Consider the following 23,008-nt stretch of genomic DNA (forward strand, 5'->3'; position numbering starts at 1 on the left):
TATTATTAACTTTAAATAGATATTGTAAATAAATAGATTGCCAAACGAGGATTGGGGTTAGTCAAGCTGTTTTTTCGAAAATAAAAAAATATGAACACACAAATTTGTTTACAGAAATTCAAGTTTTTACTGAAAAAACGGCTACAAAGCGCCCTATAAATGCTGAAAGAGTAACATATGGAAAAACCCCCCCCCCCCCATCTCTTTTCCTCTTCTTTTTCTCTAGAGTAAACAGTATCATGTTCTCGCCAGGATTACTTTACTCAGGAGTAACTAGAAATGGGCAAAGTCACTCTTACAAAGAACCCACAGTTTAGAAAATCTAATTTTTTAGCTGAAAAAATGGATATCTCATTTATATCCTTGTATGGTTTAAAATGGTACTTTTGTAAATTGGGCAAAGAGAATAGAATATATATTAGAGGGGAATTTACTAGAAAAAAGTGTAAAACGGCCATTTTGTTGTACTGTTTCCATACTGCAGGTGTACTTCACATATTTATGCTATATAACCTTTTGGGCTCTGGAATATCATTTTATAGAAAATCTAAAATTAATGTTAAAAGAAAATAGGCTGGTTTCATAAAATTGACCAATGATCATTTAACATAGACTATATGCCTTTCACTTTACAAACGATGATTTTCCGTTATAACTATAAATCAAATGATGTTTTTTATTCACCTAATTCAATATAAAGTTTATTTAACAGCTTTAAAAAATTCGAAATTGAAATGAATAGTCTAGGGTATATACTGTATTAATGTACTCTACTGCATATCATTTGTGAACATTTACATGATTTGTACACTTTGAACTCCCTTTCAGGCTGAAAGGGACTGAACAAATTCATACCGAGAGATTCTCTAAATTCCCTCTAATATATATTCTATTCTCTATGGAATCGGGCATGTCAGTCCTTGAAAAAAAGGACACTTGGAAATACGTCTACAGTCCCTTTAAGTTTTTTCTCTAGGTTTTTTGGCTTCAAAATGGCTCCACCAGAATCTGAGATGTTTAAAATATTCCAAAATTGTGTTCCAAATAAATTTGCCTTTTTTGTATTGTGAAAAACATTTGTTTTCACAAAACATATTTAAATTTTATTGTAAAATTTTATATTGTAAAGTGGAAGGAACTTACAATACATACAATTAAAAATAAGCTCAACAGCTTCGATGGCTCTCTAAAAAACCTTTCATATAAATGTTGAGCCAAAAATAACAAAATAGCAATATTAAAATTACAGATTCAAACCGTAGCACTGCCTTAAAGGTCAATTCATTGCAAGTATAATATCGAAAATGATCATTCTTTCAAGTATAGAGAAATCACCTCTTTTAACCAATTAAAGATTTATGCATTCTTGGGGTCACCCCCCCCCCCTTCACTCTAATCAAACATTGAATATCAAGCCTTAAGGATTTACAATGCTGGAATTTTAAAATTTCAAATTGAATTCTTTTAAGTTTTAATTTTCAGATTCAGAATGGAACAACTGGAAGAAAGAGAGAAACCCCTTCTCGGATACCTGGAGAAAAAGAAATCCAGTAATTGATCCTTTTCCGTCCTAGGTAAATAATTTTTCTGTCCTAGGTAAATCATTTTTCCGTCCTAGGTAAATCATTTTTCCGTCCTAGGTAAATCAATTTTTCGTCCTAGGTAAATAATTTTTCCGTCCTCATTTTTCCGTCCTTGGTGAATCATTTGTCCGTCCTAGGTAAATCATTTTTCGTCTTAGGTGAATCATTTTCAGGGTTTTAGAATTACGATAAATCTCAATTAAACAATATTTTGAAAATTCGTTTTCGATTCTTATATTTTTCAAACCTAACACCGTTGAACATCTTTATTATAAAAATAAATATAATATGTTTTAAATCATTCTTTTTTTACTGCAAATAATATGTCCAGTTATATAAATGTTATGATCTTTTTATATTAAGGCCCCGAAAAATAAACCAAATATTTTGTATAAAAATATCTGGACTCTGTGGACCCTGCAGTAAATAAAAATAAACTTAATTTCTCTGGTTCCACAATAGAACAGGAAATTTATTCTAAAATTTCATATTTAACGAAGCTTTGAAGTTTGCTGCACAGAAGTCCAAATTGGACTAACAAGCTAAATTGTCCCTTGGCAACCCTTGGCTCCAGGACTGTACACTGATTAACCTTTGTCATAAATGTGTTACTCAACTTTAAGATTGAAGGACTGCAATCAGAGCTTGTTTGTGTAAAGGGGGGGGGGCATTTGCAAATAAATTTATTTAATGTACTTTCAAGTTAGAAACATCGAACACTAAATAAAAAATTGTAGTTCTCTAAAACAGAATTAAAACATTTATATGCACATTTTGAAAATTTTTTTGATTTACAAAAAAGAAATTTCAAATGGCTTTTCCATTTTTCAACCGGCGTATTTTGTAATACTACAATTAAAATTGCCCAATGTTCGTCACATTTAAAAATTTAATTTAATTTTTTTTTCAGTTAAGAATTTGCTTTGCTGATTGATCGGGCCTAGACAGGACAGGATAGTTAATCCTGATTGGCTGGGCCCTAGACAGGACAAGATACTCGATTCTGATTGGCTGGGCCCTAAACAAGACAGAATTTTAGCTTCTGATTGGCTAAGAACAAAATCAATAGCTTCCTGGTCTAATTTTCTAAATTTTATAACCATGGAATGCGTCACATTTTTTTGGGTAAGAAAAAATATTGAATTTAAAAAAAAAAATTTATTTAATAAACCTAACTTTTGTAGATGTTCTTTGTGGTTCTTATAATCAATAAATCCTATCAGAGTTCAAGAAACCAGACTGAAAATGAGAAAATATGCGCTGTAGGGGGCAGGTTGGTACCAAAATACAAAAAGATAACAATTTATTAGAAAAAGAGTTTGGTAGATGCATTTTTTTTCTGAAAGGGACTGTTGTAGGAATTTTAAGTGACCCTCCATTTAAATGGGGGCATGCCAATGGTACTTTTTAAACCTTTATCTGATCAATTTTGGGGGTAAAATTTTTTCGGTTTTCTGGCTTAAAGTGGGATAAGTTCTCAAAAATTTCTGGATTGCTTCTGTAGTCAGAAATCTACAAGTCAATTTATAGAGAGACTACTTTATTTATATAATATTTGCAAAAATTGGATTTTTTCTGATATGCTGCAAAATTTTCTTTTTTTTTGAAAACTGGCTATTTCCATTTGCAGTGGTGTTATGCAAACGTAACTTGCACATTTCTTGGTTTAGAACCTATGGAGAATTTAGCAGAATTAAACACTTTCTATCCAGAAAAACAACGTTGTCTTCCACATTATTGATCAGATAAAAGTTTCAAGAATACTGTTCTAAATCAGACATGCCTCTCTTTAACTGAAGGGTACTTAAAATTCCAATAACAGTCCCTTTAAAGTTTTGAATATTGTCTAGGCAACGTATCTGTGTCCCGATGAATTACCAGAAGTACGATCTACCGGACATGAAGAACCCCACCTTGGTCACCATTGGAGTTGATATCAAGGATATTCCAAAGGAAGAATTCACTTTTAAACCAGCTCACAGTCCCTTTTTTATTTCTACAAGAACGTTTTATGAAAACCATTAATAGATGGACACATTCGGCTTTCTTCATTACGTTTGTTAATCGCTTGTGAACGACCCTTTTCGTGCGTTTTTTCTTTTAAATAACGATTTCGTTAGATCTCTCTCTCTCTGAGCATTCAGAAAAATCTTCGTTCAGAAAAATCTCTGTTCAGAAAAATCTTCATTCAGAAAAATCTTTGTTCAGAAAAATCTTTGTTCAGAAAAATCTTCATTCAGAAAAATCTTCAATTAGAAAAATCTTTGTTCAGAAAAATCTTCAATTAGAAAAATCTTCACCCAGAAAAACCTTCATTCAGAAAAATCTTAATTCAGAAAAACCTTCATTCAGAAAAATCTTCATTCAGAAAAATCTTTATTCAGAAAAATCTTCAATCCAGAAAAATTTTCCCTGCAAGCTGTCCCTTTTCATCACAATTTGACCACTCACTCTGTAATTTTTAAAAGATTGTTGACTTACAGACCAACATGCGATTAAATAAAATTTGGTTAGTTCGGGTTCCCCAATGCCCATACCAATTACTACTTGGTCATTGATATAAATCTAAAACTTTTGATTGTGAAAATACTTAACCACGTCTGAACTTGATAGATGCAGCTTAAACTTTCAAATTGAAGAATCAAAGTTTAATTTCAGGAAAAAGCGAGAATTTCACCAAAAGATATGTATGAACGTAATTTAAGGGATTGTATGGGTAGTTCAAAGGTAGGGAACCTCCATGCAAAGATGACAATACTCGGTTTACAACAGGATCCTTAAACTTTAATCTGATCAAAAATGAGGAAGATACCGTCGTTTTTCTGGCTCAAAAATCAAACCGCAAATTAAAATAAACAGTTTAAAGAAACAAAAACATGGATATATAATTTATACTTGTTCAGACAAAGCTTTCAATGGTACCGTGTAAATCGGGCATTGCCATCTTTGCATGGCCAGTCACTTGAAACTACACTTACAGTCCCTTTAAAGAGACAGGAGTCCCAGTCCACCGACTCAACGGCCGCACCAGGGGGGAAGAATAACCGGATAAGAACGTTTTAAACAGATTAAAAGTTTTGCTCCCCCCCCCCCTGGTTTAAAAATTATTTACTCTAATGGTATAAAGTGAATTTATCCTGGAAGGTTTCTGACAAAGATTTCTCAATAACCATAAATGCGTATTTTAACGTAAAGTGGAGAGATCCTAGGTAAGCTTTCGTTCAACTTCAAGTTAAATGCGTATTTTAACTTGAAGTGGAGAGATCCTAGGTAAGTTTTAGTTCAACTTCAAGTTAAATGCGTATTTTAACTTGAAGTGGATAGATCCTAGGTAAGTTTTAGTTCAACTTCAAGTTAAATGCGTATTTAAACGTTAAGTGAAGAGATCCTAGGTAAGTTTTAGTTCAACTTCAAGTTAAATGCGTTTTTAAACGTAAAGTGGAGAGATACTATGTAAGTTTTAGTTCAACTCCAAGTTAAATGCGTATTTTAACTTGAAGTGGATAGATCCTAGGTAAGTTTTAGTTTAACTTCAAATGCGTATTTAAACGTTAAGTGAAGAGATCCTAGGTAAGTTTTAGTTCAACTTCAAGTTAAATGCGTATTTTAACTTGAAGTGGAGAGATCCTAGGTAAGCTTTAGTTCAACTTCAAGTTAAATGCGTATTTAAACGTTAAGTGAAGAGATCCTAGGTAAGTTTTAGTTCAACTTCAAGTTAAATGCGTATTTTAACTTGAAGTGGAGAGATCATAGGTAATTTTAGTTCAACTTCAAGTTAAATGCGTATTTTAACGTAAAGTGGAGAGATCCTAGGTAAGTTTTAGTTCAACTTCAAGTTAAATGCGTATTTTAACTTGAAGTGGAGAGATCCTAGGTAAGTTTTAGTTCAACTTCAAGTTAAATGCGTATTTTAACTTGAAGTGGAGAGATCATAGGTAAGTTTTAGTTCAACTTCAAGTTAAATGCGTATTTTAACGTAAAGTGTAGAGATCATAGTTAAGTTTCAGTTCAACTTCAAATGCGTATTTTAACGTAAAGTGGAGAGATCCTAGGTAAGTTTTAGTTTAACTTCAAGTTAAATGCGTACTTCAACGTAAAGCATTGATTTCCATCTTATGCAGACTTAAGGATTATTTTAATTCCTCTGTGATATCCCATGGGGGCTAAACCTGCATAGGAAAACCTAAATTGAGGGATCAAGTATATTTATTCTCAAATTAAAAAGTGTCCACATCAGATATCAAGATCAAGTGTTTAAAATTAACAATATAAACGCAAAAGTTTCTATCTCTGAAAATATTACCTGGAAAATTCTATTTTTCTAATCGCTTTATCTCTGCAACCTGAGCTGGGAACTTAAGAATGGATAACCATTAAACACAACTACTTAATCCGAATATCAACTGCAGGAAACTTTTAATGTTAGTCCTTAATACTCTCTTTTTCTCTCGCTTTAGATATCCGTTCATTAAGAGTGCAGGAATGTACTTCTCAAATTTTATTGACTAATGACAGTCTTGAAAATGAATTCTATCCCAAGAGAGAAATCTGCAATTTCTAAGAAATAAAGAATATTTTGTCGGCCATTTTGTAAATTAATCGGGTGAAGAAAAATATTTAATAATATGTTTGAGATTGTTTTCAACTAATTTTAACTAATCTATTAATAAGTGAGAAATTAAGTGAAGACCCTTCCAGTCGAGAAAACGAACAAATCTGGCGTTCTTAGAATGAAAATTGTTGATCTAAATATTTAATCTCAAGATTATGTTAGTCTCGAGATTAGCAAAAAGAGAGGACTAAGCATTAATCCTGATATCCGCCATTTCTAAAGTTCCCAGCTCTGATGAAGTAGACCTTTGATAATTTTTAACTTGCAAGTCTTTTATCTCTGTTCTTTAACTTTTTTGCCAAAATGAATCCTTTGATTTTCAAAAAAGCTAATTTATTCTTTAATATTGCCCGTGTACATTTTCGCTGCTCTGCACAAAACTTTCTTACAAACTCATTTCTGATTTCACTTCAAATAATTTCGTTAAAGTTTGTTTATCGAATAATTTTTTGATAAGGTTGTTAGTGAGCAAAGATTACAGTAAAGAAGGGGAGCCAGACCCAGACAGCGAGGTAATCTTTTTTCAAGGATAGTTTAACAAACTGTTAGATTTTTAAGGATAGTTTAACAAACTGTCAGATTTTTAAGGATAGTTTAACAAACTGTTAGTTTTTTAAGGATAGTTTAACAAACTGTTAGATTTTTAAGGATAGTTTAACAAACTGTTAGATTTTTAAGAATAGTTTAACAAATTGTTAGATTTTTAAGGATAATTTAACAAACTGTTAGATTTTGAAGGATAGTTTAACAAACTGTTAGATTTTTAAGGATAATTTAACAAACTGTTAGGTTTTTAAGGATAGTTTAACAAACTGTTAGTTTTTTAAGGATAATTTAACAAACTGTTAGGTTTTTAAGGATAGATTAACCATCTGTTAGGTTTTGAAGGATAGTTTAACAAACTGTTAGGTTTTTAAGGAAAGTTTAACAAACTGTTGGGTTTTTAAGGAAAGTTTAACACACTGTTGGGTTTTTAAGGATAGTTCAACAAACTGTTAGGTTTTTGAGGATAGATTAACCATCTGTTAATTTTAAGGATAGTTTAACAAACTGTTTTTAAGGATAGTTTAACAAACTGTTAGGTTTTTAAGTATAGTTTTACCATCTGTTAATTTTAAGGATAGTTTAACAAACTGTTAGGTTTTTAAGCATAGTTTAACAAACTTTCAAGAGGTTTTTAAAGGGCTCTGTACTAAAAGGGCAGTTTTTTTTACCAAATAGTAGGAAGATGATCATCGTGATCAAATTAATAGGAATTCTAAAAACGGTCACTGAAGACAGAGTTTTTAAAGATTTAAGAATTTCTTGTTTCCGTAAATTATCTAAAGAATACATTTTTTTACTTATAATTTTCTATTTAATACACATGTTATTTCTTCTTCAACAGAGTTAACAAGACAAAGATCAGACTTATGAAGCCCTATAACTCTTCAAATTAAAAGCATGCAAACATTTTACTCATTTATTGCATTTTTCTGCGCAATATCAAAATTTTTATATGTCTATTTTTGTAATCAAATTTTTTAAGAAGCTGAATCACAATCTTTTTAAATTAAACAATTCAAAATATTTATTGTGAATGAATTCATTTAAAATTATGGACTGATCAGTTGCGTTTGTTAAATATATGCAGTCATTATGAAAGGCAGTGTTCGCGAAAAATAAAAGGTGGCATAGGCTTACATCGAAAAATAATCGCTTTTGATTGCAACTTGTCTTAGTTCAATATGTTGCGTCTATAAGGAGAAAATTGTTAAAAACCACTCATACCGAAGAACGTAGCGTCCATACAAAGTTGCAGTATACGACTCGGATTGTAAAAAAATCAATTTTTCGATGTGTTCGTATATAATTGATATTTCATAATATTTTTTATGTTTTTTTTATGATCTGATAGGTACTTTTGAAAACATTTATTCCTGTTTCGAGGATTTTTGATAATGCAGACGATATTTTCATATTTTCCAGGAATAGGAATGTTTATAAATCCATCGCCAGCCGTGAAAACAAGCTGTAAGCTAAATATTAATTTTAAAAAATCAAGAATATTATGATATATCAACTATATACGAATATGTTTCGAAAAATTATCGATGATAATAGGTTGTTATATCTAAATGATTTGTTTGGAATTAAATTGATTCTACAATCCGAGTAGAATACTGCAACTTCCAGAATTTGTATGACCGCTACGTTCTTCGGTATGAGTCGTTTTTAACAATTTTCTTCTTATAGACGCAACAGATATAAGCAAGAATAGCGATCAAATGCGCTTATTTTTTGCCGTAAGTCTATACCCCTTTTCATTTTTCACGAACAGTTCCTTTAAAGTCAAATTTTTTGTTGTTACCCCTAAAGAATATTTTCCCAAACAAACGTTGTTTTGATCCATATATCTTAATTCTTTATGCTTATCTATAAAACATATTTGTTTCTGACATTTTTCATTTAAAATATCCCAGGAATATTCTAAATATTCTAATATTCCTTTAAATTGTCCAGATATTAAGCTCGTTTACTTTAATATTATCCATCTTGACGAGACTAATAAACAACAATTGTTCTTAAAATTAAAAATAAATAGAAAAGAATAGAAAACTTTTAACTTCTGTACATAGCAAACTAGGGAAGGTTACCCACACAGAAAAATATTTTAAAGACGACTGTACAGATTTTATACAGTTGCAGTCTTGGTTCACTGCAACTTAAACTTGTTTATGTCGTTGCCAAACTATCAAGTAGATCATTATAAAGCTTCTTTAGGATTCATTTAACACATGTATTTAATATTTAAAAAACCCGATTCTGAAAACGTATCCAACCCCAAAGTAGAGTTTTGAACGTCGAATTTGGGCTCAAACTCAGGATTTACAGATCTTTAAGAAGTTCTGTATGTCTCAAATGAATCCTAAAAAAGCTTTCCACAATACTGTTTACTCAGTTCAACTACCTTACACAGCCGGTCTGTCCCTTTAACACTAAACGCTAAAATTGTTGCTAAGAGAGGGGCGCGAAGCCCTCAAAGCCTGGTTTTTAATATTTTTGATATTAAAAAATTTAAATATTTTATAAAGTATTTTTGCGTTGACACGCAAAAAGTCTTTTATGACAAGTTTCATTTTAAATCTATAAAAAACACGTCCCCCTCCCCCCTTTCTTTAAATATGCAAGTATTAGTATGCAAAATTGGCTTGAAACTCCAGGCATGTATTTGGTAGAGTTCGCAACATGCATAGATTTATAATATTTTAAAGGGGTTACCTAAACTTTTCATGATTTATGGAGAAATTTGGTGGATTTAAAAATCTTCCACAGATGACCATTAACACGTCTTGGAAAGATTATTTAATCTTTTAAATAGCAACGCTTTAAAATTCTACTTTCAAGCTTCTAATGCCTCAAATCTACAAATACTTAGAAGTCACTAAACGCATTAAAGGACTGCATAGATAAAATTCCGATTAATTCTCAATTATTGAGTTGCCTGTTAGATGTACAAAATAAATTTTAAAAATGTTTGATTTAGAAGGTTATTGATGCACCAACATTGACCGCTATAAACCATATATTTAGGAGGATTTGGATGCACCGACATTGACCGCTATAAACTATATATTTAGGAGGATTTGGTTGCACCAACATTGACCGCTTTAAACCATATTTTTAGGTATATTTGGATGCACCAACATTGACCTTTATAAACCATATATTTAGAAAGATTTGAATGCATCGACATTGGCCGCTATCAACTATATTTTTGGAGGATTTGGATGCACCAACATTGATCGCTGTAAACACTATATTTAGGAGGATTTGAATGCACCTTCATTGACCGCTATAAACTATATGTTCAGGAAGATTTGGTTGCACCGACATTGACCGCTATAAACCATATATTTAGGAGGATTTGGTTGCACCAACATTGACCGCTATAAACAATATATTTAGGAAGATCTGGTTGCACCGACATTGACGGCTATAAATTATATATTCAGGAAGATTTGGTTGCACCGACATTGACCGCTATAAATTATATATTAAGGAGGATTTGGTTGCACCGACATTGACCGCTATAAACAATATATTCAGGAGGATTTGGTTGCACCGAAATTGACCACTATAAACAATATATTCAGGAGGATTTGTTTGCAAGGACATTGACTGCTATAAACAATATATTCAGGAGGGTTTGGTTGCACCGACAATGACTGCTATAAACAATATATTCAGGAGGATTTGGTTGCACCGACATTGACTGCTATAAACAATATATTCAGGAGGATTTGGTTGCACCGTCATTGACCACTTTAAACTATATATTCAGGAGGATTTGGTTGCACCGTCATTGACCACTTTAAACTATATATTCAGGAGGATTTGGTTGCACCAAAATTGACCGCTATAAACAATATATTCAGGAGGATTTGGATGCACAGACATTGACTGCTATAAACCATATATTTAGGAGGTTTTGAATTTAACGACATTGACCGCTATGAACCATATTTAGGAGGATTTTGATGCACCGACATTGACCGCTATAAACCTGAATATACTACATCAGTTGTGGCTACCAGATGTTGAAATTCTTAATCTAAAATCATTTGAGACTCACAGTGTTCTCTCCAAACTTGAAGGTGATTAAATATCTTTTTTTTATGTTTTTTAAAAATGTCTTCCTCCTAGCTGTTATAAAAAATTCTAGCGTTGTGTTTCACTTATTGAAAATAATCGACGATATTTAGTCGACCTATTAAAAATATTAGTACGTCTCTCCTAATTCGCTGGATATATTTCTTCTGATCATCATGGATTCAGAGGAACATATTTGATAGGATATCAGAACATTTCGATACCATAACATCAAACTTTAATAGAATCTAAAAATCTTATACATGGCTAATAGAAATTAACCACAGTATGAAAAAAACTTAAATAAAGAATTTCTTGTATAATTGTTTATCATTTTAATATTTCTTATATAATTGTTTATCATTTTAATATTTCTTATATAATTGTTTATTATTTTAATATTTCTTATATAATTGTTTATCATTTTAATATTTCTTATATAATTGTTTATCATTTTAATATTTCTTATATAATTGTTTGTCATTTTAATATTTCTTATATAATTGTTTATCATTTTAATATTTCTTATATAATTGTTTATCATTTTAATATGATTTAAAAGAACTTTTTCAACAGTAGAGCACATTTATATTTACGGCCCAATTAAAAACACACTTTTGCAGTGTGTAAATATATTTAAAATGAACAGCGCATTATGCTTATCAGTTTATTTTTAATAAAATATGTGTCCTTGAAATAAATGCATTTTATTGTTCTTCTGCGGCTGCTTTCATGAATTTTAATGCATAAGTCATAAACATATTTTACACTTTAAAAGTCAGCAAGAGAGTCATTGTTCACAGTTTATCCTCCAATTCTTAAAAACAATTTAGATCCAGATCAAATCTTTTTTTTGTTAGAAAAAACTATTGTTGTTATTTCAAAAGCACTAGCTAAAGTGCCCGGTGTTGCCCGTAGAATTTTAAACCGCATCAAAAACATTTTTTTTAATTTTGAAAAAATTAAATTTGAATTTAAAAAAACTTTATTTTGAAGAAATACAAAATGTTCAGCTTTTTGTTACCCCCCAGTACATGAATATCCTCGAAAAATGTTAGCCAATTCTGTCCAACCAATATATATATATATAAAACTTATTGTTCCCTAGACACACAGGCCCATGCTCATAAATTTCAGGAAAGCAAATTTTAAAGGATTTTACCAAACATGTTTAATATACTGGGCTGTGAAGCTTTAATTCTTAGATTAGAACTAACTCGTTATTACATGACATTTGATAAAGGAATTAATGATCTCTAGCATTGTAAATCTTTCTCTGTTTAAGGAGGCTCTCAAACAACTTTCAAACTTCGAACCCGATATTTGGAAAATTTCCACATGGAGGACGAATTTAATATTTTAAAAGGTGATATCAGAAACCATAATTTAAAAAATTTGAAAAAATTATTTTTTGGGAGAATATGGAGAAAAGCTACGTTTTTTTAACACTGTTTGAACCTGTTTCAGGGAGATCTAATTTTTTTTTCCTGGTTGTAGACATAACTTCTTTAGGAATTATCAATTGTTAGACAGTAAGTTAGAAATTTGGTGACTTTCTTTTTCAAAATTGTAAAATTTTCATCCAATTTAGCAAAAATGGAAAGAATCGACTTTTAAAAATCACCCTTTAGATATACATAACATACATATTACATAGATTAATGGTGTAGTTTAGATATACATAACATACATATTACATAGATTAATGGTGTAGTTTAGATTTGTTTTGTTTAAATATAGGAATGATATTAAAAGTATCGATATCAATTATTTATTGTGCCTCCTAATATTCATTCTCATAATCTCTAATTTCATAAACTTGCTTTAAAAAGAAATCTAATCAGCATTATAATATATAATCTAAATAATGAGAAAATCAGAGTTTGTGACAAAAATTTAATTCCTTTGCAGTTTTCCGTGAACATTTTAGGTTAAATGTTTTTAAATGTTTCAAATAAATTGTTAAAGAAATTGTTAAAGAAAGTACTGTAGATAAAACTGGAGGGTAAAAGTGTGTTTACAACTAAATTCATGAATTCTTTCTATATATCTATATATATCTATATACATATACATACATACATATATGTATATATATGAGCGAAGAGCTTTATTATATAGATAAATGTCGAAAATATTCGTTTTTCAGCTTTCCTCCATATTGTTTGTTTCTAAATTCTGTTGCAGAAATTTGTAAGTCATAGAAAGTACACAATTAAAATACTTAACTTTAAAAAAAAGAAAATACTCTTTGACTAACTAAGCTCTTAAGGGTACCGTTGTGAATCAGAAATGCCACTCGTTAAATAGACTGTTACTTGAAATTAAGTGTATAGTCCCGGGAATATTGGGCTTTCAATTTTCCGTTATTCATGACTTCCAAATGTTCATTTATGTTTAGAATTATGAATATTCATATTGAACACTGTATTAGCATTGTTATTTTGGAATAACTACCGCATTAAACTCACAAAGTGGAAAATATTTTAAAGAGAAAAATTTAGTCGAAAAAATTGTAAAAAAAACCGCCATTTTGTTGTACTGGTACCGTGCTACAAGCGTAATATAAACCTATTTAATAACATAACTACACATAAGATTGCCTATACGTCGTCTTTCTGTTACCCAGATTTATGGTTCTAACTCTTATGAATTATATAATTTTTATTAATGATGGTCTGAATACATATTGGTGTAATGATTGGTGTTCTAATAAGCAGTCAAATTAGTTATGCATCGTATACACACATCCTTGAACAAAACATCTGCAGCGTATGGATAAAAAGATAATAAATAATTTATCTTCTGATGTAAAACACTTTTTTCTTATGTTTTTTTATACACGGCATCTCGCGCTGCATATATGGATAGACTCGAACCTTTATGTAAATGTATCTGGATAGACTTGAACCGTGATTTAAATGTAGATGTATAGACTCGAATCTGGAAGTAATGTAGTTTATAGGTATCTGGATAGACTCGAACCTGGAAGTAATGTATTGTATAGGTATCTGGATAGACTCGAACCTGGAAGAAATGTATTGTATAAGTATCTGGATAGACTCGAACCTGGAATTAATGTATTGTAACGATATCTGGATAGACTCGAACCTGGAAGTAATGTATTGTATAGATATCTGGATAGACTCGAACCTGGAAGTAATGTATTTTATAGATATCTGGATAGACTCGAACCTGGAAGTAATGTATTGTATAGGTATCTGGATAGACTCGAACCTGGAAGTAATGTATTGTATAGGTATCTGGATAGACTCGAACCTGGAAGTAATGTATTGTATAGGTATCTGGATAGACTCGAACCTGGAAGTAATGTATTGTATAGGAATCTGGATAGACTCGAACCTTAAAGTAATATATTGTATAGGTATCTGGATAGACTCAAACCTGGAAGTAATGTATGCTCTAGCTACAAGAATCACCTTTATCTGCCCAATGCGCTTCAATGCTTTTCCAATGGATATTCAGGTATTTTTAAATGGATCCATAGATAACAAATTTCCAATGGATATTCAGCTATATCTACATGGACCCAGGGATACTAGATGTTTACTACGCATAGAAATTGAAGGTTTAATAGAATGGATATCAAGATTTTTACCAAATATGAATATCCACATATTCATATTTTTGATGATAAAGAACCAGTTTTTAATAATGGATATCTGGGTTTTAAATAAATCTATATCTAAAAAATTTCGTTAATTTTCCAAAGAAGATGAAGTTTAGTTAAAGGAAGAGTCAAAGGCACACTTTTCAAATTTTGTATTATCAATTATAGGATATTGTCGAATTGTTCTAGCTTTAAAAAACCGCCAGTCACTTTATAAAGACTTCTAAATTTGTTTTTAACTCTAACACTTATCTCCATTGTTTCCGTTCAAGAAAATTTAAAATAAATAATTTTTAAGTTAAAAGCATGAATATCTCATTCACTCTAGATCATACAAAGTTTAAAAGGCGCCGCCTGTTGTGGTTTGAAAGTGGATGATCACTTGAAAATTCGTCTAAAGTTTCTGTAAGTATAGAAAAAAGGACATGTGTGCAAATTTAACTCATTTAAATACAGTGCAGTTTAACCACAACCCACCACTATGCATATATTATATATTTTCAAATTACAAAAGAAAATAAAATAAATGGAAAACTAAAAAAGTTAAAAAGTATCTCAAATGGATATATATTTTCGATAAAAAAATAGTTTTGCAGTTTAGTATTTATAATAGACAAGTAAATACATTTTAAAATAAATGTGTTAGATGAAAAAAATATCGGTTTCATGCCAAATTTTTTTAAAATACATTAATAATAAAAAATTAAATTTGTAAGCAAAAGCCTACATTTATATAACTTTAAACTTAAATTTGTGTTATAGATATTTTTGCTCCACGGCCTTTTTTCTAACTCCTCCTTTCAAATGCCATTTATCTCCCATTCTGTTAGGAAGTTTTGAGTGCAAAAGATGATAAGACTTTTCATCCTTGAACTTTTTTTTTGGGGGGGGGGAATTGGGCACAATGTTTAATCTTATTTTTTCACAAAAAATTTCTTTAATTATTTATTGATTTAATATAAAAGATTGTTATAAACCAAAAAAACTGTAATTTAAAGGGACTGTAAACCTAATTTCAACAGGGGGTGGAAACGTCATGGGGGTGTGTCTGTAGGTATATACAGTACATACGAATCTCGGTAGTTGTAACAGTCTAGGAAAGTACATTTGTTTAATGTTAATTGTTTACTTTAAAAAAGTTTAATATACATGTAAAATATTATTTATATATATAAGTCAACACTATAGGCCAAATTTTCATGCAAAGAATATAATTTGATTAAAGATTACAATAAACTTGTCGTTATTCAAGCTTAATTATTAATTAACTGTATGTCATGATGTGTGTCTGTACCAAAAGAGTGTGTGTAAGGTTTACCGAACCTTACACTGCAAAGCAGTGCGACTGGCTTTCTCATGCCAGACTTGAGCCATTTCCTTTCCTTTTATTCCTATTCCCTGAATTTCATTTGACCAGTTTCATTAATAAGATAAAGGTTTAAAAGGTCTCCTAGTGAATCGGGCGTTTCCATCTTTGCATGGGGGGTTACTTTAATTTACGCGTACTTTCCCTTTTGGTGTGTCAAAGTTTTGAAAATGTTGATGATAAATTGTGAGATGGAATCTAAACGATGATGTATTTAGATTTGTTGAATAAAATGTTCTTTAAATATTTAGGGTGTATTATTCAAATCTTGTATTATACTGTGCTTGTTTTTCAGACAGAAAATTTAACACATGTCTTGTGTAGATTTAGCAGAAAGATGTTTTTTTTTTAAAGATATCTGGAGATTTCTATTTCTGATCTGATCTTAAGTTAAAACTATTGAACAAGTAATCCCTTAAGATGGCAGTTATTTGTGATTGTACGAATTAAGTTAATAACATTGCGCCTCTAAGTTAAGCCTTTTCCTGTTGCTTTTCAAGTCGTCATATTTCAAATTTTCGTGGATTTTTCTGTTTAAATTGGTGGATTTACAAAAATAAATTTTCCAGACAAAATTTGTCAAAATTCACAGATCATAAACCTTTCAATGCCATTTTAAAGTAAAGCTTTGACTTTTGAGAAAGGGGTGACAAAAGTCGCCCCGCCCCCGCCCTTTGTGAACTCAATAGTTTTTATTTATGTGTCTATACTCTATAGTTATACTTCTACTACAAGACTCAGTATAATAAATCTTCTGAAAACTTTTCAAAAGAATTAGAGCAAAGGATAAATCTAAAACGTTCCTACTCCAAGAATAGGTAAACAATTGGAAACGGAAAGGGGAATAAAACAAAGGACAACAAAATCGTACAGTGCAAAGGGAATGCAAAACGAAAATCAAAAAGAAAATATACAAAAAAAGAGGCAAAATGTTGAGAATTATAGATAAGTAAAGAAAAACGAGAAAAATTTTGAGAATTATAGATATGAAAAGAAAAACGAGCAAAATTTTGAGAAATTATAGAAATGTAAAGAAAAACGAGAAAAATTTTGAGAATTATAGATATGAAAAGAAAAACGAGTAAAATGTTGAGAATTATAGATATGTAAAGAATTACGAGCAACATGTTGAGAATTAAAGATATGAAAAGAAAAACGAGTAAAATGTTGAGAATTATAGATATGTAAAGAAAAACGAGTAAAATGTTGAGAATTATAGATATGTAAAGAAAAATTAGTAAAATGTTGAGCATTATAGGTATGTAAAGAATTACGAGAATAATGTTGATAATTATAGATACGTAAAGAATTACGAGCAACATGTTGAGAATTAAAGATATGTTAAGAAAAATTAGTAAAATGTTGAGCATTATAGGTATGTAAAGAATTACGAGAAAAATGTTGAGAATTAAATATATGTAAAGAATTACGAGTAAAATGTTGAGAAGTAAAGATATGTAAAGAAGAAATTAGCAAAATGTTGAGAATTATAGATAGGGAAAGAATTACGAGCAACATGTTGATAATTAAAGATATGTTAAGAAAAATTAGTAAAATGATGAGCATTATAGGTATGTAAAAATTACGAGAAAAATGTTGATAATTATAGATACGTAAAGAATTACGAGCAACATGTTGAGAATTAAAGATATGTAAAGAAAAACGGGCAAAATTTTGAGAATTAAAGATATGTAAAGAATTACGAGCAACATGTTGAGAATTAAAGATATGTAACAAAAAACGAATACCATTATAGTGAGGAAAGATGTAAAGAATAATTATAGTTTAAAAACATTTTCTAATAATTAGTGGTAGCCCTATATAGAATAACATAGTATATATGGAGGAAAGATATAAAGCGTAATAATAGTTAAAAACTTTTTGTTTCCTGGGAATATATAAACAAGTTTGTTTTGTAGGGTTCAGCTGGAGAAATGTTTTATTAATCTAATATTATAAAGTTAATGTAGTAATTGTGCCTTTTTCTCTTGGTTCACACTGTTTAAAGGGACTGTGGACTAAATTTTAATAGACCCTTTAAACTGGAATGATTTTTATGACAGATATCTAGTTTGATACTATTTAAACCTTTCTAAGGGCAAAAATTATGAAGGATTTCTTTCTTTACTTTAGTTTGACGTGAAAATATTTAGAATTTTGAATATGATAAAATATGAAATGTAAGATACATGCATAATATATATTTACTGCAGCCTGGTTTGATAAAAGACTAGATATATATATGTAACAAGAAAAGATTAAATTCAACATAAGAAATTCCAATTTCAAAACCAAAATTTGTTCAAATGTTTAAACTATATTTAGAGGGACCTTATATAATTTAGAGAATACATCCTTTATCTGATGGATTATGTGTAAATGCCACTCTATACTCAAAAAGTTACGTTTACAATTATTTCCATTCAAGATGCACAAGATTTGTTTTCTAAATATATAAATGTATATACTTTGCTTGTCTGTGCTGGTGAATTGTTTGAATCCAATAAACCTCAAAACAGCTGAACCGATTGGGTTCAATTTTTGTGTTGGACCTCAAATGACCCCAGGGAAGGTTATGTACCATCAAAATATCAAAATTGCAAAAAAAAAATCTGAAACCCCTAAAAGCCTAGTCATATATGTTATACTTAATATATTAACATATATTTACAATGCAACAGTTTTTTAAACGCCTTGTTTGGTTTCGTATCAAAAATCTTTATAAATTAAAAACATAACTACAGAAGAAAATTAAACTACTGTAAGTTGGTATTTGATATATATTTTTTTATTTAAAACAAAATTTTATTAAAAGATTTAAATTAACACCCTAATTTCCTAATTTTTAAATGATTAGAGTGTAAATTTTAAAATATTCTAATAAATTTGACAATGCAAATTTTACCAAGTTACAACGCACATTGAGCTACGTCTAAACAATCAGTCACATCCAGATCTGCTATTCAAAGCCAACAAAAAAACACATATATATTTTTCGCATAAAATGTGCTGGGTAACGATTACAGACCGGGGCTAGAAAATATTTGTCTCGGTTTGGAATCACGGTCCGGGATATATTAACATACTTCACGACAAATTAACGAAAAGATTAAAATCTTATATTTATCGATCATATACTCCGTTTTTGATTGAGAAGAACAAAAATGTTTTGAATTTCTAATATAAAACCGTAATATAGGTTTTTCCTTATCAAAACTTGATGAGCTACGAGGTCATAAAGTTGGATCAGTAATATCGCATCAATTTAACCTTCTCCTTGTGTCTAGTTTGCATGGTGGCTTATATTCTTTAGATATTAACCCTAGCACAAGGAAGAAAGAAGAAAATATATTTGATAAAAACGGGTTCAAAAGTGATCTAACTCTTGTTGTTTCAGGTGTGTAAGTTCCAGGTGGGGAGCTTTAACTACGACATGAGCAAGATGGCATTTCAGAACGAGTTCGTGCCAAAGGAAAATATTTGTCGATTTAAAAAAAAACATAATATTTATAATTCCTTAAAGAAGCAAAGTTACATCAAAAATGACCCCGAACAAGTAAGTGGGGCAAAATATGTTTGAACTTTTGCTTTTAACAGAGAAAAAAGTTAACAATATTTTTGTAAAATATATAATACCCTTTTGGACACACTTCGTAAGTTCGTACTATATATCAATGATATATATATCTAAAAGACAATCGTCTTAACAAAATTTGTTTTTTACTGATGTAAAAAAATCAAAATCAATAACTAAAACTGAAAAAAAAATTTAAGTAAAATTTAACACCTCTTTAACTTTGCAGAAAGATTAAATAATTTTAGATAAAACAAAACTTAAAAGTTATTTTTCATCTTTGATTTAAATAATTAGGACAGAACAAAGGAAACAATTAAATAAATTTTAAAAACAAATATTAAAATAGGATACAAGTATAAAATCTATCCTTGATTATCAGATAGCATTCAGTGCTTTAAAGGATAGAGACACGCATTATATGGCCATAGGAAAGGATAATTATCACTTAGAAATAATGTGCCCACACCCCGCTATAACCATGAAAATGAGTACTAAAAAATTTTGTTCGTTTACAAAAATTTTGTCCGTTTACAAACATTTTGTTTGTTCACAAAACTTTTGTTTGTTAACAACAAATTTGTTTGTTCACAAAAATTTTGTTTGTTCACAAAAATTTTGTTTGTTCACAAAAATTTTGTTCGTTCACAAAAATTTCGTTTGTTCTTAAAAATTTCGTTTGTTTTTCAAAATTTTGTTCGTATTTAAAAACGATGACCATCTCTATCCTTGAGATCCAATATCCTATTGTCAGGTATGAACTACAGTGCTACAGGATTTGAGTTGGTCCTCACTCGTAAAATGAGTTTCTATGTTGTTACCTATTATCTTCCATCAGGACTATTCGTCATTGTTTCATGGATCAGGTTAATAGTTATTTCATCATCGGTTCGAAAACTTTAAATGATTTGGAGAATAATTATTTTATCATCGGGTTGAAAACTTTAAATGATTTGGAGAATAATCATAGTATCATCGGGTTGAAAATTTCTTAGTTTATCATCGGGTCGAAAACTTTTAATGGTGTTAAGTGGAATTTCAAGTGAACTTCCATGCAAATGTTGCAATGGCCGATTTACAACAGTTCCCTTTAAACCTTTATCTGATAAAAAATGTGAAGGACAACATCGACTTTCTGACTCAAAAATGTTTATTTGTGTGAATTTCTCCGTTATTTCTTAAAAGCAAGAAATGCGCAAGTCACTTTTGAAGAGAAACCACAAGTGAATATAATTAGTTTAAAGAAACAAAAACACACAAAGCTATTTCATACTTAATCAGACAAAGCTTCTAAGGGTAAATCGGGTACAGTCCCTTTAAGTTGATTGCATAATCTATCCTTGGAAGATATTATTGATTTTTAAGTATTTCATGATTAGACTTGTTAAAGGCATTTGATATTCGAATTCATTTTCATTATTTAATTTGTTTTCCAAATTCAAATCCGTCGCTATCTGTTGTTATCAATAAGTTTATTTATCAGAGTCCGATTTTAAAGAAATTGAGCCGCGGCTTAAATTTGAGACGCGGATCAAACATGGTTTGTTTCACTTAAAATTGTATTCAATGTTTCAAGATTTAAGCCGACGCTCGATTGAAACCGGTTTTTGGTGGATTTGAGACGCGACTCAAATCCATAAATTTGGACTATTGACAGGTGCACAACTGTCACTGTGGAGGACGGGGGTACATATATTTTAAATAAGTTTTTTTCATTAGGTTTAAAGGTTTAAATAAAGAAGAATTCAGTTGTTGTTTGTATATTTTGAACTCGTAATATCCTAATATATAAAAAATATTAGTTTAAGTGATTGATTGATTGATTTTAGTTTCCTGGTAAACCCTGAGATAATACCTGGACAGATGATTAATTGATTGATTGTAGTTTCCTGGTAAACCCTTTGTTAATACTTGGACAGATGATTGATTGATTGAGTGAAGTTTCCTGGTAAACCCTGAGATAATAACTGGACAGATGATTGATTGATTCTAGTTTCCTGGTAAACCCTGAGATAATACCTGGACAGATGATTAATTGATTGATTGTAGTTTCCTGGTAAACCCTGAGATAATATTTGGACAGATGATTGATTGATTGTTTGTAGTTTCCTGGTAAACCCTGAGATAATACCTGGACAGATGATTGATTGATTCTAGTTTCCTGGTAAACCCTGAGATAATACCTGGACAGATGATTAATTGATTGATTGTAGTTTCCTGGCAAACCCTGAGATAATACTTGGACAGATAATTGATTGATTGATTGTAGTTTCCTGGTAAACCCTGAGATAATACCTGGACGTATGACCCTACTGGTCACGATATTCCTTGTTCTCATAAATATTCATAATACTATTCAGACAAGGTCAGTAATATTGATAATAATAATAATAATAATAACAATAATAATGATAATTTTAATAATAATGATAATTCTAATAATAATAATAATTTTAATAATAATAATTATTTAGATAATAATGATAATATTAACAGAAATCATAGTCTTAAGACTTAATCAACTTCACCAAGATGTTGATCTTACTTTTTAAACATTACTTTCAAGCTGCATTCCTTCTTCTTAAACATAATGAAACCCTAAATGATCCATATATCGAAGAAATTTATCAAATGGCGTCTTGACAATTTTTTATTGGGTTTTATACTATTTTACGTAAATCTCAGTATTTGCTAAGCCATGAATATGCGGGAACAGTTTTAGAGAGTTCCATATTATCATTTAATTAAAAAACTAAATGTCTGTAACATTCAATTATCAGAAAGTGAAGAATACGACATTTGATGAATTCTTTCGATGTATGGCTCAGCAAAGTTAAGGCCACTGCATAAATGTAATATGAAGTAAGGGTGCCACCATAGGTTTATAACAATGCAAATAGAGCACTAGATGTCGTCTTTTCAAGATTCAAGGTTTTTTGTTCACAATAACCCTGCAGATCCAGAAGACCAAAGGAGTAACGAGCATGCTCTCTCTCTCTGTCTTGTAATCTGACGCTGCCTTCGCGTAATTCTTTTGGGCTTCTGTCTTCGGTTATTATGAACGAAAAAAAATTCTTTAATATTGAAAAGACGACATATAGTGTTCTATCCGTTTTGTTATTTATATATGGATTCAACCTTTGGGCAACCATAGAGAAATTTTTTCGTACAGGCTCAGCTCACTCAAGTTCTGTTTTCCTATTGTTCAAAGGTCGAAATTTATGAACGAGAATAGAAGTGGTTGAACATATTACCACGTTCATGGTTTGGCTATTTCTCTTGAGCCTTTTAACCATTTCTCGTAAATCAATAATTTCCATCTTGATAACCAAATAATATTTTTACGATTTTCTTCAACTGTAAACTTGTTTCTTTCTTTCCAAGTAATTAAAGAAGCCATGTACATAGTGTCCCACGAAATAAAACAGTTGGTGAATAGTTTAGAATGTCTTCTTCCATAATATATCAAGTTCTTTGTTACCAAAGAGAATTTTAATACTTTTTGGCAATCATATTATAGTGAAATTGATTTCTAAGTAAAATATATCTAAATAACGGGTTTTCAAGCTAAATAAACTGCAAAAAGTTTTTAATATCTAATACAGCATAT

At 30.1% G+C, this 23,008-nt stretch overlaps 1 protein-coding gene across 1 annotated transcript; it reads left to right on the top strand.

Annotated features, from left to right (window-relative positions):
- The first annotated feature begins 1,486 nt into the window (after positions 1-1,486).
- On the top strand, positions 1,487-21,458 carry LOC111706587 (glycine receptor subunit alpha-3). The gene is made up of 12 exons (XM_023479498.1): positions 1,487-1,574; positions 2,494-2,708; positions 2,768-2,856; positions 3,434-3,536; positions 4,728-4,792; positions 6,653-6,707; positions 10,706-10,832; positions 14,213-14,313; positions 19,222-19,296; positions 19,748-19,829; positions 20,153-20,264; positions 21,228-21,458. Exons 2-12 carry the CDS (start codon positions 2,685-2,687, stop codon positions 21,271-21,273), a joined length of 879 nt encoding a protein of 292 aa, XP_023335266.1. The 5' UTR covers positions 1,487-1,574; positions 2,494-2,684; the 3' UTR covers positions 21,274-21,458.
- The last annotated feature ends 1,550 nt before the right edge of the window (positions 21,459-23,008 follow it).

Source organism: Eurytemora carolleeae, unplaced genomic scaffold (genome assembly GCF_000591075.1).
Source record: "Eurytemora carolleeae unplaced genomic scaffold, Eaff_2.0 scaffold743, whole genome shotgun sequence".
NCBI lineage: Eukaryota > Metazoa > Arthropoda > Copepoda > Calanoida > Temoridae > Eurytemora > Eurytemora carolleeae.

What these genes read in the sequence shown, in the direction of transcription:
- LOC111706587 (XM_023479498.1), top strand. Translation starts at nt 2,685, where the DNA reads ATGGAATGCGTCACATTTTTTTGG. An exon ending in ATATCAAGGATATTCCAAAG is followed by an intron (nt 3,537 to 4,727) that starts GAAGAATTCACT and finishes TTATCCTGGAAG; the next exon opens with GTTTCTGACAAAGATTTCTC. An exon ending in CTTTTCCAATGGATATTCAG is followed by an intron (nt 14,314 to 19,221) that starts GTATTTTTAAAT and finishes TTGTTGTTTCAG; the next exon opens with GTGTGTAAGTTCCAGGTGGG.